The sequence below is a fragment of the Esox lucius genome, chromosome 5, assembly GCF_011004845.1.
Source record: "Esox lucius isolate fEsoLuc1 chromosome 5, fEsoLuc1.pri, whole genome shotgun sequence".
NCBI lineage: Eukaryota > Metazoa > Chordata > Actinopteri > Esociformes > Esocidae > Esox > Esox lucius.
Window position 1 is genome coordinate 35,241,068 of NC_047573.1, and position 16,458 is coordinate 35,257,525.

At 40.4% G+C, this 16,458-nt stretch overlaps 2 protein-coding genes across 3 annotated transcripts in view; one reads left to right on the forward strand and one right to left on the reverse strand.

The window, feature by feature from the left end:
• The window catches only part of dclre1a (DNA cross-link repair 1A (PSO2 homolog, S. cerevisiae)), a 33,525-nt gene extending 28,499 nt beyond the window's left edge, over positions 1 to 5,026 (reverse strand). For both annotated transcript variants that reach the window (XM_020046924.2, XM_020046925.2), the window contains exons 1-2: positions 4,169 to 5,026; positions 2,695 to 4,059 (exon numbers count right to left, since the gene is read on the reverse strand). In XM_020046924.2, coding sequence (XP_019902483.2) covers positions 2,695 to 4,059; positions 4,169 to 4,631 — 1,828 coding nt within the window. In that variant the 5' untranslated portion in view covers positions 4,632 to 5,026. The remainder of the gene's footprint in view (positions 1 to 2,694; positions 4,060 to 4,168) is intronic.
• An 8,106-nt stretch (positions 5,027 to 13,132) lies between these two features.
• Positions 13,133 to 16,458, forward strand: part of nhlrc2 (NHL repeat containing 2) — a 69,353-nt gene continuing 66,027 nt past the window's right edge. Inside the window, exon 1 of the mRNA XM_013131978.4 lies at positions 13,133 to 13,322. Within this exon, the coding sequence (XP_012987432.2) occupies positions 13,160 to 13,322 (163 nt within the window). The 5' untranslated portion in view covers positions 13,133 to 13,159. The remainder of the gene's footprint in view (positions 13,323 to 16,458) is intronic.

Consider the following 16,458-nt stretch of genomic DNA (forward strand, 5'->3'; position numbering starts at 1 on the left):
AATTAAATGTGTGGATCTCCAGTTGATATTTTAGAATGGATTTCCCTCACCCTCTTTTGACCAATAAACAGCCCATTAAATAGCCAATAATAAACTAAATCATTTTGTACTAAGACAGTGGCCGTGTTCACAAATAATTTTAACTTAACACTAAGAGGCCTCATAAACAGCAGTAAGTTCTTAGCTAAGAATTTCCTCTTAAAACCTATTTATAAAGCCGCTAAGACCAACTTTTACAAAGGAATGCGGAGAAATCTTAAACTAAGAGAAAGGACAGGGTTGACCCGTTGTTATGGATGATGTTGTGTTCCACGAACAAGCTTACTGACTATGACCACAGTGAATTGGCTCACAGGGGAGGCGTCTCTGTCAGTGAATTCATCATAGCAATACTGCTGAAGGATGTGTCATGTTGCCAATTTGAAATGAAGATATTCAAATAAAAATGTAGGCTAAGTGTCACTGATTAAACATGAAACCAAGAATGATATACAGACTAGTACTGAATTTTTAGCTAATTGTCAGCCTCTAACATGTCTGGCAGCTCATTAACAAATGCACATTCATCTTTTGATAGTGAAATAATTCATGCAATTTTGTCATATCCATAGCACCAACTACACTGGGTGGTCCAGCTATGGCCGTGAAGTAGTCTTTGTTTCTTTGGAGTTGGCGAACATCAAAAGGAAACTGAATGATTTGTCGGACGATGTAGGGTGTTCACAGGGTATTCATTGTTTTATGTAATATCCTACTGACAGACGAGATATACGTAGTTTGTCTGTGCTGCTTGGCTGCATTTTCCCTGTAGCCAAGAAGCATAGAGGTCACAACCTTGATCTCTGGTGTATCATTAAATGTTTCTGAAATGGTGACCTGATTACGAAGTGGATTGCCAGCAACAACCCATTTAGGATTGTTTGTGATTTGGTCTTAGTGACTTAGGAGTCCTCTTGACTACCCCAAACTTTCACAGATTAAGGAGCTGGCTTTTGCACTAAATGCGTCATGAAATATACTTGGACCAAAAATTCAGGAATCCTAAAATTAGGAATGACACCCCCATTGTTTTTAAGAGTTTCTCCTAAATCAGCATGTTGGGAGCTACTTTAAGCCTTAAGATGTTTTGTAAATAAACATCCCCTGATTTATTAACAGGCATATTTTCTGAGAACATATTCTAATATAACTTTGATCAAAAACTTTGATGAAATAAATTAACCACCATTAGCATGCAAATACTGACAAGATGATGATAGTGGGAACAGTACTGTTACACATTCCCTCAAAGGATAAACTTAAAGTATTGAAGAGTATCTGCCAGATAACAAAAATGTAAGATGTCAGCTTGGACACCTATCAAGACCACAAACAAACACGCCACCTAAGCACTCTCCACATCCCAGAAGCTGGTAGGTACACAGTACCAAATAAGGCCATGACCACATGGAACATGGATCTCTGCCATCCCAGGTACTCAGGCTAGCAATCAAATCTGATAAAAAATAAAACAACACATAGTAGCAAAATGGGGTCTGTGAAGTGACATTTGATGTGATGTATTCTATGTATTATAGTGATTAATGTGGTAATGGTAGACAACATAAGAACAGAATACACAAAATATATGCAAAGTTGACATACTGGGCAGTCTATAAATATTTGTACTGTGTTGTTTTGGCTCGGTAAAGCACATTATATTTGAAATAATACAGTGGCAATGGGGTAAAAGTACACCTGTCAGCTTTAATTGCATTTTCATTCATATCTAATAATCCATTGAGAAATAACAGCACGCTTTGAACATAGTTGTCCGCCCCCCCCCCCCCCCCCCCCTTTAAGGTATTTAGACAATTGGTTTCACATCTGTCTCTTATTAGGCAGATATGTTTGTTTACGTTTTTCAGAGCCAAAAAGCGGAATGTTCTTCACTGGCCAAGTCAGTCCTATTGAGTGGCCGTTTAACTTAATGAAGCCAAAAAAAAAAGGAAAAATGCCCAAAAACATTTAGAAAAGATAGCTGCAGTTCAGCCCAAGTAGAGCATTACCAGAGAAGATACCCAGTGTCTGGGGATGTTTATGGGTGGCAGACTTCAGGCAGTCATCGAATGCAAAAGATTTTGCAAGTACAAACTATGATGACATGTGGGGTATGTATAAAAAGGACAGCAATTCCTACACATTTCACAGCTTATGGATGAAAATACCCTAAAATTAAACCTCTTAGACATTGCTTTATTACTTTCAAACGCATACACTGCACTGTACACAACTCCAAAAAATATGCAAAAAAAGATATACATTTTATGTGCCAAAGCATGGAATACAGTTATATACAGTTGCTCAAAGAACACATTATTGGGATAATCTGGAATAATTTTCTACATTTTTAAGAACAGCTCAGTCTTTAAAACTGTATTACAGCCTTCCATGGCCTCCTGTTTCACCTAGGCAAAAAGCTTGTCACAAATGTAAAATCCATTTGTCATCAATCACTATAATAAAATACAAAGTACTCACAAAATAAAAAAGACAAACCGTTGTTCACCTTCATAACTTCAGCCCACTTCGTTATCCTAATAGTCAGGTCTATTGTTTGATGTCATAATCATAATTTTTACTGTGGAAAGGAGAGCTACTACTCACATATCAGCTCTTACTTCATTACTCACACTCATAAAACCATCAACTCACCTGGAATCCTTTTATAGAAAGGGCAGCGCTTGTGCTCCCTTGGCTCTCCATCTGTTCTCCCCCGGTTCCACCTCTTTCTTTCACCTGTTCTTCCCCCTCTCCCTCCATCCCTCAGACACTGTGTACTTCCACTGGCTGAAAGCATTACAACTTTAGGAGTGCCCTTCGCACCTCTGCCTTTCCTCTGAAGTCCCCTATGGCCTTGCTGGTTCTCTTCAACTACAGAAGCCTGCTGTAGGCTCACACCAGGTAAAACAGTACCAGTTCCAGCCTCCTGCTCCTTGTCTTTGTCTTTTAGAGGCCTGGACCCAAAAAACACTCCAATATCAGTCTGTTTGAGCCCAGACACCACAGCCTTGACCTGGCCCTTTCTAGGTTCCATGGTTTCCTGAGATTGATGGGTGGTGGGAAAAGCTTGTGAAGATGGAGGCACATGAGGTAATGGCATGTTTAATTCTGTATTTGTGTGACCGGAACAGTGATAGAAGCTTTTGGAATGGAAACTATTGTTACTTGGACTTAAAAGGTGGTCCCGAAGCCGTTCTAATACAATTCTTTGTGGGGACTGCACTGAAAGACTAGCAGTGGAGGGATTAAAATTATCCTCTGTATGCATTCCTTTTGAGGAGCTAGGTGGATGATTGTTTGGCTTTAGCAGGCTACTCGACACTAATTGGGTGTCGGTGTTGAATGGAGAACCCACGACTTCCTTTGTTTCAGAATGAGCAAGACCGGAAAATAAGCCATCATCATTTGAGACACTGTCATTGAACAACAACACTGAGTCATAATTGTCTCCATCTTCAAACAAATCATTTGGAAATAAAGATTTTCTTGGTTGTGTTCTATTAACAAACCTAGATATTGGAGAATAGGAAATCTCATCACTTGAAGCAGAGGCCTCTGCTTTGACAAAACCAACCTCAATGCAGTCATATCCACTAATGTTGTTAACAGGGGCTGATACTTTTGTTTTATAATCATGGAAGGCATTGGTTGACTTCATTCCTTTGATAGGTTTCCAGCCCTTTTTTTTCCGGATGTCTCCAACAGCAGGAGACCGGAGCAGCTGAAGAGCATTTGGCTTTTTGGTTGTAACTCTTAAGTGTCCATTATTAATAGAAGAACTCTGGTTGGACAGTGTCACAGCACTTTCCTGCAAGCTCTCCAAGGCCAAGCTGGCCCTCTGATCGATCACATTGTGCCCACTGAGGCTGAAGCAAGGCAACTCATCTGTTTCTCTATTCTGTGAAACACTTAAGAGGGCTGTGTCACTGATTGCTCGGGTTTGGGCAAGAATGGAGTGGCTGTATCTCTTGTAGTGGCTTGGAATTGTAGAGGAGCACTGGAAACCATCAGGACATTCTACACAAATTACATTACACACGAACAAAGAGAAAGCAGACATGAGATTATTGCATTTAAATGTAGCTAAATAACATATGAAAATATGCAACAACAATGGCATCAATACCTTTGCTGTCATCCCCAGGAGTGTCAAGACATTCTGCTACATGCCATCTTTGAGATTGCACCACCAATATGGAGAATGGCATCTGACAAATTGGACAGAAACCTCCTAGGGAAGATGCCTGGTACACCTTCTTTCCTGTACCAAGTGTACTAATATTCTCTTGGATTGACTGTGAAGAGGTGATATTTTGGGTTAAATGTGTCATACACACCACCTCTTTATTGTGTATGGACTCATTTGCCTTCACATTGACGTCTTTACTATAATCTACTTGGGTTAGTTTCATGTCTCTGACAGTGTTTTTAACTAGGATGGAAGTTTCTTTTTTGGTTATCCTTTTGGAAAATTCTCTGTACTTAGCCAGGGGTCCCTTAGAAGATTCAGGTCTCTCTGTGTCCAGTCTTTTCTTTTTCTTCAGAGGCTGATATTCCCATATGTCATTTTCAGAAACGTTTTGAGACATCTGAAGCAATGTTATCGTATACCTGGTTAGGTTAACAACATAGCATTTAACAGTGTTTTTGTATCATTCCGCGACAATAACATTCGATAATGTGTTGCAACCGTTACAGATTATACAACTACCAAAACTGCAAATTGTGTTCTCCTTAAAAACATATATACCTCTAACAGATTCATAGATCCCGCCAATACAACGCACTCGGTTTTCAATGGCTGCAAAGTAAAATAATTGGATAGGTCGTAAAAATAGGATACTCAAAATCATTAAAAACATGCTATAGTATTTGAAGCTCCATTAGTTGACGATCTTGGACCATCGAACTAGCCACATAATATACATTTCTCGAAAACTAATCAGCTTCCGACATCATGTCTTTGATTCACCAGCGTCTTGTATCTGCGTCTTGTGAGCAACATTAAAGAAACACTTCCGGGTCACGAAAATCTGGAATTTTTCAAAATAAAAGAGACCAACGAATTACTTAAAAACTGAGATAAATTGAGTTTATTAATTGTTTGAGAACATGTACCTCTCAAAACATTGACAACAATTCAAATATGATCATATTTAAGAGTAATTTCGATAAAAAGTGGGTGTTAGTGGGTGTTAAAACACGTTCCAAGGGTAAAATTCAGACAATGCCAATGACAGAATATGGAATATATATTGCCTCATAACTAATAAACTATTGAATATTCCACAGAGAAAGCAGTGTAGGAAATGTCCAGGAGAATGTGTAGAGTAAGACAAACCTGTCTAATCAGGGGGAACAGTGTGCTACATCTAGCAACACAATATTTCCACACCCTCTTTTTCCACAATGCAACTCAATGGATATGAAATACATATTGGCCTATAAAAAAAAAAACTATTCTACACGCCGCAGTGAATGTATTGTAGGAAATGTTCAGGAGACTCTATAGAATGATTATATGCAAAGAAATCAAGGGGCACTCTGTATTTGCAATTGTTGCTGGTGTTTTACTCCGCCCACCCCATTGGCCACAATGCAACTCAATGGATATGAAATACATATCTGGATGTGACTTACGGATTGGAGACGTCCAGGGCCTTCCAGGCCCTATGAGCAGTGGCTAAAAAGATTCATTTGAGCAATGATTTTGAGATGCCAATTATGGCTACCCTGATCAAGGACACTTTGTTTAAGGAAATACAGGTAATCGATACAACTAGACCACGTTGTGCTGGGGTTCAAACTCCTCTTTGCAGATCTTCTCCAAGTCATTAAGGTTTTGAGGCTGACATTTGGCAACTCAAACCTTCAGCTCCTTTCACAGATTTTCTATGGGATTAAGGTCTGGAGACTGACTAGGTCACTCCAGGACCTTAATGTGCTTTTTCTTGAGCCACTCCTTTGTTGCCTTGGCCATGTGTTTTGGGTAATTGTCTGGCTGGAATACCCAGCCAAGACCCATTTTCAATGCCCTGGCTGAGAGAAGGAGGTTTTCACCCATGATTTGATGGTACATGGCCCCATCCATTGTCCCTTTGATGCGGTGAAGTTATCCTTTTCCCTTAGCAGAAAAACACCCCCAAAACATAAGGTTTCCACCTCCATGTTTGATGGTGGGGATGGTGTTTTGGGGTCATAGGCAACCTTCCTCCTCCTCCAAACAAGTTGAGTTGATGCCAAAGAGCTCGATTTTGGTCTCATCTGACCACAACACTTTCACCCAGTTCTCCTCTGAATCATTCAGATGTTCAATGGCACACTTCAGACAGGCCTGTACATATGCTTTCTTGAGCAGGGGAACCATGGGGTTGCTGCAGGATTTCAGTTCTACACGGCGTAGTGTGTTACCAATTGTTTTCTTGGTGACTATGGTCTCAGCTGCCTTGAGATCATTGACAAGATCCTCCCGTGTAGTTCTGGGCTGATTCCTCACTGTTCTCCTGATCATTGCAACTCCACGAGGTGAGATCTTGCATGGAGCCCTAGACCGAGGGAGATTGACAGTTCTTTTGTGTTTCTTCCATTTGCGAATAATCGCACCAACTGTTGTCACCTTCCACAACAAGCTGCTTGGTGATGGTCTTGTAGCCCATTCCAGCCTTGTGTAGGTCTACAATCTTGTCCCTGACATCCTTGGACAGCTCTTTGGTCTTGGCCATGGTGGAGAGTTTGGAATCTGATTGATTGATTCCAGTAGAGGTGGGCAGCTGTTGACCTCAACTGGGGATGTCGTCGGGCGGTGGAAGGAGTACTTCGAGGATCTCCTCAATCCCGCCGTCACGTCTTCCATTGAGGAAGCAGAGGATGAGGGCTCAGAGGTGGACTCGTCCATCACCCGGGCTGAATTCACAGAGGTGGTTAAGAAACTCCTCGGTGGCAAGGCACCGGGGGTGGATGAGATCCGCCCTGAGTACCTCAAGTCTCTGGATGTTGTGGGGCTGTCTTGGCTGACACGCCTGTGCAACATCGCGTGGCAGTCAGGGACAGTGCCTCTGGGATGGCAGACCGGGGTGGTGGTCCCTCTTTTTAAGAAGGGGGACTGGAAGGGTGTGTTCCAACTATAGGGGGATCACACTTCTCAGCCTGCCCGGGAAAGTCTATGCCAGGGTTCTGGAGAGGAGAATACGGCCGATAGTAGAACCTCGGATTCAGGAGGAACGGTGTGGTTTTTGTCCGGGCCGCGGAACACTGGACCAGCTCTATACCCTCTACAGGGTGATGGAGGGTTCATGGGAGTTTGCCCAACCATTCCACATGTGGTTTGTGGATTTGGAGAAGGCATTTGACTGTGTCCCTCACGGCATCCTGTGGAGGGTGCTTCGGGAATATGGGGTCCTGGGTCCTTTGCTAAGGGCGGTCAGGTCCCTGTACGACCGAAGCAGGAGCTTGGTCCGCATTGCCGGCAGTAAGTCAGACTTGTTCCCTGTGCATGTTGGACTCCGGCAGGGCTGCCCTTTGTCACCGGTTCTGTTCATAATTTTTATGGACAGAATTTCTAGGCGCAGCCAGGGGCCGGAGGGTGTCAGGTTTGGGGACCACACGATTTCGTCTCTGCAATTTGCGGATGATGTTGTTGTGTTGGCCCCTTCAAGCCAGGACCTTCAGCATGCACTGGGACGGTTTGCAGCCGAGTGTGAAGCGGTGGGGATGAAAATCAGTACCTCCAAATCCGAGGCCATGGTCCTCAGTTGGAAAAGGGTGGCTTGCCCACTTCAGGTTGGTGGAGAGTGCCTGCCTCAAGTGGAGGAGTTTAAGTATCTAGGGGGCCTGTTCACGAGTGAGGGAAGGATGGAACGGGAGATTGACAGATGGATCGGTGCAGCTTCTGCAGTAATGCGGTCGATGTATCGGTCTGTCGTGGTGAAGAAAGAGCTGAGCCGCAAGGCGAAGCTCTCGATTTACCAGTCAATCTACGTTCCTACTCTCACCTATGGTCATGAGCATTGGGTCATGACCGAAAGGACAAGATCCTGGATACAGGCGGCCGAAATTAGCTTTCTCCGCAGGGTGGCTGGGCGATCCCTTAGAGATGAGGGAGGAGCTCAGAGTAGAGCCGCTGCTCCTCCACATTGAGAGGGGTTAGCTGAGGTGGCTTGGGCATCTGTTCCAGATGCCTCCTGAACGCCTTCCCGGGAAGGTGTTCCGGTCCCGTCCCACCGGGAGGAGACCCCGGGGAAGACCTAGGACACGCTGAAGGGACTATGTCTCCCGGCTGGCCTGGGAACGCCTCGGTGTCCCCCCAGAAGAGCTGGAGGAAGTGTCTGGGGAGAGGGAAGTCTGGGCATCCCTGCTTAGACTGCTGCCCCCGCGACCTGGCCCCGGATAAGCGGAAGATGATGATGATGATGATTGCTTCTGTGGACAGGTGTCTTTTGTACAAAATCAGCAGGGGATGAAATATTTTTTTTCCTCACTGTACTATACAAGCCTTCATACGTCTCATTTAAAACATGCATCTTTCAATATAAGGATAAATACATATTATCTTTACAAATTAAGCTAAGGCTGGAAGGTAGTTGCAATAACATATATCCTTCTAATAAGTTGACTTATTCTAGTACGTAATAGTTGGATATTGGTTATGATTTGACTCTGTTGTAAAAAATATTTTGCTAATCTAAAAGGTATAAAACTGTAAATGGTCTTTTGGACTCCCCTACATCTCTAAAGGTGGTACAACAGGCTAATGACCAGTTAATATATGTCGTTGACAACAACATTAGATCATTGGCTGAATTGTTAGGTAATCACCAAGTGGTGATAATCACCTCCATTAACAAAAGGAATAATGGATCTAAAGGCTATTCAGCAATTTGGAATGTGGCCAATGGAATGAGCGCAGTAAAACACCAGCAACAATTGCAAATACAGAGTGCCCCTTGATTTCTTTGCATATAATCATTCTATAGAGTCTCCTGAACATTTCCTACAATACATTCACCGCGGCGTGTAGAATAGTTTTTTTTTTATAGGCCAATATGTATTTCATATCCATTGAGTTGCATTGTGGCCAATGGAATGGGTGGAGTAAAACACCAGCAACAATTGCAAATACAGAGTGCCCCTTGATTTCTTTGCAGATAATCATTCTATAGAGTCTCCTGAACATTTCCTACAATACATTCACCGCGGCGTGTAGAATAGTTTTTTTTTTATAGGCCAATATGTATTTCATATCCATTGAGTTGCATTGTGGCCAATGGGGTGGGTGGAGTAAAACACCAGCAACAATTGCAAATACAGAGTGCCCCTTGATTTCTTTGCATATAATCATTCTATAGAGTCTCCTGAACATTTCCTACAATACATTCACCGCGGCGTGTAGAATAGTTTTTTTTTTATAGGCCAATATGTATTTCATATCCATTGAGTTGCATTGTGGCCAATGGGGTGGGCGGAGTAAAACACCAGCAACAATTGCAAATACAGAGTGCCCCTTGATTTCTTTGCAGATAATTACTCTATCCACCTTCCTTGACATTTCCTACAATACTTTCACCGCGGCGTGTAGAATAGTTTTTTTTTTATAGGCCAATATGTATTTCATGTCCATTGAGTTGCATTGTGACCAATGGGGTGGGCGGAGTAAAACACCAGCAACAATTGCAAATACAGAGTGCCCCTTGATTTCTTTGCATATAATCATTCTATAGAGTCTCCTGAACATTTCCTACAATACATTCACCGCGGCGTGTAGAATAGTTTTTTTTTTATAGGCCAATATGTATTTCATATCCATTGAGTTGCTTTGTGGCCAATGGAATGGGTGGAGTAAAACACCAGCAACAATTGTAAATACAGATTGCCCCTTGATTTCTTTGCATATAATCATTCTATAGAGTCTCCTGAACATTTCCTACAATACATTCACCGCGGCGTGTAGAATAGTTTTTTTTTATAGGCCAATATGTATTTCATATTCATTGAGTTGCATTGTGGCCAATGGAATGGGTGGAGTAAAACACCAGCAACAATTGCAAATACAGAGTGCCCCTTGATTTCTTTGCATATAATTACTCTATCCACCTTCCTTGACATTTCCTACAATACATTCACCGCGGCGTGTAGAATAGTTTTTTTTTATAGGCCAATATGTATTTCATATCCATTGAGTTGCATTGTGGCCAATGGGGTGGGCGGAGTAAAACACCAGCAACAATTGCAAATACAGAGTGCCCCTTGATTTCTTTGCATATAGTTACTCTATCCACCTTCCTTGACATTTCCTACAATACATTCACTGCGGCGTATAGAACAGTTTTTTTTTTATAGGCCAATATATATTTCATATCCATTGAGTTACATTGTGGCCAATAGGTTCTAGGATGGGTGGAGTAAAATGCCAGCAACAATTGCAAATACATAGTGCCCCTTGATTTCTTTGCATATAATTATTCTATAGAGTCTCCTGAACATTTCCTAGAGTAAATTTTTACAATATACACTAAGCAAAGTGTCAAAATAGATACATTTAATATTATTAAAATAGCGTTTTACCGCGGGCTTCTATTTTGAAGGCAAAATCCGAAAACCGGAAGTCTTATTGTTGCTACGGAATCTCTCATGTTGCCTGCATGACGCTAATGCGTCTTGTGAGCAACATTAATAAAACACTTCCGGGACACGAAAATAAATAAATAAAGGAGCCCAACGATTTACTTCAAAGCTGATATTAATGCATTCATTGTTTGACAATTCATATTTGATCATATTTAATAGTAATTTCAATAAAATGTAGTTATTAAAACAATTCAAACATGCCAATGACTGAATGTGGAATACATATTGAATACATAGCTCAAAAACTATTGAATATTCCACAGAGAAAGCACTGTAGGAAATGTTCAGGAGAGTGTGTAGAGTAAGACAAACCTGTGTAATCATGGGGAATGGTGTGCTACATCTAGCAACACAATATTATCCACACCCTCTTTAGGCCCCAATGCAAAACACTATAATAGACTGTACATGTACATATTGCCCTATAGAGAAAAAACTATTCTACACGCCACATTGAATGTATTGTAGGAAATGTTCAGGTGAGTGGATAGAGTGATTATATGCAAAGAAATCAAGGGACACTGTGTATTTGCAATTGTTGCTGGCATTTTGCCACAATGTAACTCAAATGGATATGAAATACATATTGTATCATAGAGCAAAAACTATTGTACATGCTGCAGTGAATGTATTGTAGGAAATGTTCAGGAAAGTGTCTAACCAAATAAGATATTCCTTTTATTATCTATATCTTTACAATAGACAGTAAGCATGTTATTCGTATCGCGTTTTACCACGGACTTTTAATTTGAAGGCAAGATTCGAAAACCGAAAGTCTTGTTGTTGCTACGGAATCTCTAATGTTGCCAGCTACTAGCGTCTTGTGATCAACATAAAAAAAAAAAATCCGGGTCAGGAAAATTAGGAACATTTCTAAATAAAAGGGGCCAACGTATTAGTTCAAAACTGACATACATTCGATGTATTAATTGTTCAAAAAGTGGGTATTTAGACCAAGGTCAAACTATGGACAATGCGAATGACTGAATATGGAATACATACCGCCTCCTAGCTCAATAAATAAGCTGTCTAATCATGAAAACCCACAGTAACCCACAATACTCAAGTGAAACAACATCTAAAAACTCTCAGAAAATTTATTAAAATAAAACATTAAAATACCCTACTAGTATAAGTGAACTCCTTGAGTTTATCCATGGTGGAACCACTTTGTGCTTGAATTACAGCCATGAGTGTCTTTGAATACATCTCAACTAACTTATTACAATATAATATTTGCCCATTCTTTCTTGCAGAATTGTTCAAGCTCAATCCAATTGCATGGTTACAAAATGCAAGTGCTCCAGTCCCTGCTGAAAAGAATACCCCTAGAACAGAATGCTGCCACCGTCATGCTTTACTGTAGGCATAGTGTTCTTTGGTTGGGATAATGTATTGTGTTTTTGCCAGACATTGTTTTGTGTTCAGAAGCCAAAAAGTTTGATTTTTGTCGTATCTAAGAACAGCACATTATGTCAATTGGCTTTAGATTCTATAATGTGCTTTTTAGTAAAGCTCAAACGAGACCTGATGTTGGCTTTTTTGAGGAGTGTTTTTTTCTTGCCACCCTCCCACACAGGTCAGATTTATGGAGTGTTTGTGATATTATGGTCACATGCTCACATTGACCAGTCTTTGCCATAAAGGACTGGCTTGGTAGCCTCTCTGACCAGTCTCCTTCTTGCCTTGTCATCCAGCATGATCTATGCAAGGTCTAGGTGGTTCCATACACCTTCCACTTCTTAATATTGGTCTCAACTGTGCTCCAAGGAATAGGCAAACCTTTCCAATCATTTTATATCCATACACTGACGTGTGCCTTTCCACAACTTTTCTTGGAGATTTTTTCAAAGTATCTTTCTGCCAATCAAAGTCAGTACAACTGATAGAGATGGAAGCCAAATAGCTTGATAAGTATTCTGGGATAGTTTTGGTTCCTCAGCAAGTTTGCTGTTCAAGTTCTGCTTATCGAAATAGGGATTTTACTTTTTATAAATATTCATAGTTTTTAAGAATATCTGATTTTCTGTTTTCACAGTCCGTAAGGCAACAAAATGAGATCATTTTGAAAGTTGTTAGTGACTTTCTATACCCATTGTACATACTGCGTTTTACCGCGTACATTTATTTTGTTGGCAATTTACGCAAACCGTGAACCTTACTGTTGCTTCCAACCATAGATATCATGGTTCTATTATCTAACCTATGATTCCAACTTTCTAATGTTGCCTGCCTGATGCTAATATGACTAAGTATATTAACGTAACTGTAGCTATTGTTGTTTCGAAATACATACAAAGGCAGATTCAAAACAAGTTACACACAGATTAGTTTCAATATTTTACAAGAAAATACTGTGAATAACATTAAATATCTTGTTTTAATTAATGTATAATTCAACCAGATCAACAAATTGTGTCTGTTTTGTCAATTAGTGAAAATGCTGATACCGAACATAACTATGACTTTACTTAATGGAATTGTAGTTGGGAAGATGGCTTCTCAGTGCACACTTTCTGCTTTATTTTCATCCCAGAGCCAATTGGAATACGCCCTGGACGATGCTACGAGTCAGCAAGAGAAAGAAAACCTCGTCTATCAGTACTTGAGAAAGCTTGATGACAAAGAGGATTTGAAGATTCCCGATTTTGAGGAAGGTTAGGAAAACCATAATGACTGTGTGTTAACTCAAGTTTCGGAGTATCGGCTAGCGCACCATTTCCGCGGTCTAAAGTAATTTGTTGATATGGAACAATAATTTCAGGGTATAATATCAGTATGTCGATATTTAAGCAATAAATATTAACCACGGCTAGGGGCTGTTCTTAGACACAATGCATCGTGGAATGCTTGGACAAAGCACTGGTGTAACCCCCGAGGTGACGTTGCTCTTAAGTCGGTTACCACAGCAATTAGAATGGTAAAAGTGATGTGATGCCATACCCGTGGTACACACATGCTAATATATGCTGTTTAATCACTATTACATATGCAACATACAGTGGCTCTCAAAAGTATTCACCCCTTGGATTGTTGTACATGTCATTGGGTTACATCATAAAATCATTATGTATTTAATTCGGAGTTTTGCCACTCACTGATCAACACAAAACAAAAATCATCTACACCACTGTTCAAAAGTTTGCAGTCACTTAGAAATGTCCTTGTCTTCCATTTCAACATACATGCAATTAGTTTGAATAGGAAATGTATTCATTGACAAGGTTATAAATAATGATTTATTTGTTGAAATAACAATTGTGTGCTTCAAACGTTGCTTTTGTCAACTAATCCTAAATTTTAAGCAATTACAGCCTTGCAGACCTTTGGGATTCTAGATGTCAATTTGTTCAGGTAATCTGAAGAGATTTCACTCCATGCTTGTTAAAGTACCTCCCACAAGTTTCGTTAGCTTGATGGGCACCTCCTACATACATTATGGTCATGCTGCTCAATTGGGTTGAGATCCAGTGACTGTGCAGGCCACCCCATTATAGACAATACCAGCTGACGGCTTCTTCTCTAAATAGTTCTTGCATAATTTGGAGCTGTGCTTTGGGTCATTGTCCTGTTGTAGGAGGAAATTGGCTCCAATCAAGCGTTGTCCTCATGGTATGGCACAGTGTTGCAAAATGGCCTGACAGCCTTCCTTCTTCATGTTCCACTTTACCACCACCAAAGCACCCCCAGACCATCACATTGCCTCCACCATGCTTGACAGATGGCATCAAGCACTCCTACAGTAGCTGTTCAGTTGGTATGCGTCTCACAAATGTGCTTTGTAATTTGAACACTTCATACTTAGATTTTTCTGTCCATAACATTTTTTTCCAATCTTCCTCTGTCCAGTATTCTTTTGTCCATCTTAATCTTTTCTTTTTATTGGCCAGTCTGAGATATTACTTTTCTTTGCAACTCTCCCTAGAAGGCCAGCATTCTGGAGTTTCATCTTCACTGCTAACATTGAGACTGGTGTTTTACAGATATTATTTAATGAAGTGAGTCATCTGTTTCTCAAACTAGACTCTAATGTATTTGTCCTCTTGCTCAGTTGTGCACTGGGGCCTCCCTCTCATCTTTCTATTCTGGTTAGATCCAGTTTCTGCTGTTCTGTGAAGGGAGTAGTACACAGCGTTGTACTAGGTGTTACATTTCTTGGCAATTTTTCATGTGGAATAGCCTTCATTTCTCAGACTGATGTGTTTTTCAAGGATAATTTTTTCCCCTTGGCATTTAGAATCTGTAATCAAACCCACAATTGCTGATGCTCCAGATGCTGAACTAGTCTAAAGAAGGCCAGTTTTAGCTCTTCTTTAGGCAGCACAATCGTTTTCATCTGTACTAACATAATTGCAGAAGGCATTTTGATGAATTACCTTTTCAAAATGATAAACAACATGCCATTGGAACACAGGACTGATGGTTGCTGATAATAGGCCTCTGTATTCCTGTAGATGTGATATTCCATGAAAAAATTATTAGTTTCCAGCTACAATAGTCATTTCCAAAATTAACAATGTCTACACTGTATTTCTGTTCAATTTGATGTTATTTTAATGGACATAAGTATTTGCTTTTCTTTCAAAAACAAGAACATTTCTAAGTGTGCCAAAACCTTTGATCAGCAGTGTACATTTTTTATAAGTAATCAAAAAGATAAAAATAATAATAATTGATTGTATAAGGATTCACCCATTTAGTAAATATTTGGTAGATGCATCTTTGGCTGCAATTATAGCCATGAGTCTATTTTGGTATGTCTCTACCAGCTTTGCACATCTGCACACAGAAATATTTGCCCATTCTCTTTTGCAATATTGCTCATGCTGCATAAAGTTTTGATGGGGACATGGTGAACAGCAATGTTCAACTCTTTCCATTAATTTTCAATTGGATTTAGGGTCCAAGCTTTGACTGGGCCATTCCACCAGGACATCAGCGGTTTTGTTTTCAACCCACTCCAATATGGCTTTGGCAGAAGGGTGTCACAGTCCTGCTGGGAGAATAATTTTTTATCCCAGATCTCTTTCAGACTTGAGCGTGTTTTTTGTCCTGGATTTCTTTGTTGCATCCGTTATATTCTCTATCTTCTCAAGGTTTCCAAGTCCTGCGAAGGGAAGCATCCCCATAGCATTGTGCTGCCACCACACCTCATGATAGGGATGGTGTTCTCAGAATCATGTCCTGTGTTTTTTTTTTTTCTTAGTGCTTGGTTTTGAAGTAAAAAAAACTATTTTTGGTGTCATCAGACCTTAGAATGTTATTTAGCTTGGTTTCAAAGTCTCCGTAAACTGTAGTCTCTGGCAAACTCTAGCCGAGATTTGGGGTGAGTTGTTTTCAACAATGGCTTTCTTTTTCCCCCTCCCCCATAAAGGCCACTTTTGTGAAGCAAACTGGCTATTGTTGCAAAGTGGCATTGGCTAACTCGTCCAAAGTGGCCTCTCTGACTAGTGCCCTTCTCGTCTGGATAATCAGTGTATGATGATGACCAGTTGTAGACCAATTCAGAGTTCTGCCAAATGATCCATTAGGATTTGTACTAACCACTACGGAACTTCCCAAAGACAGGTTTATTTAACCTGAAACCATGAGAAACTCCTTGATTGCACACAGTGGACTCCATTCATCTAATTACATGACATCTAAAGACAATGGTTTGTACCACAGCTCTTTCTGGTGTGAATGTAAATAAGTTTAGATACTTTTGTAATCAATTATCAGTCTGCCAAATAAATTTAATTTAGAACAATGTGCAGATTTCTTTTTTTTACCACTTAGATGATGTCATTGTTT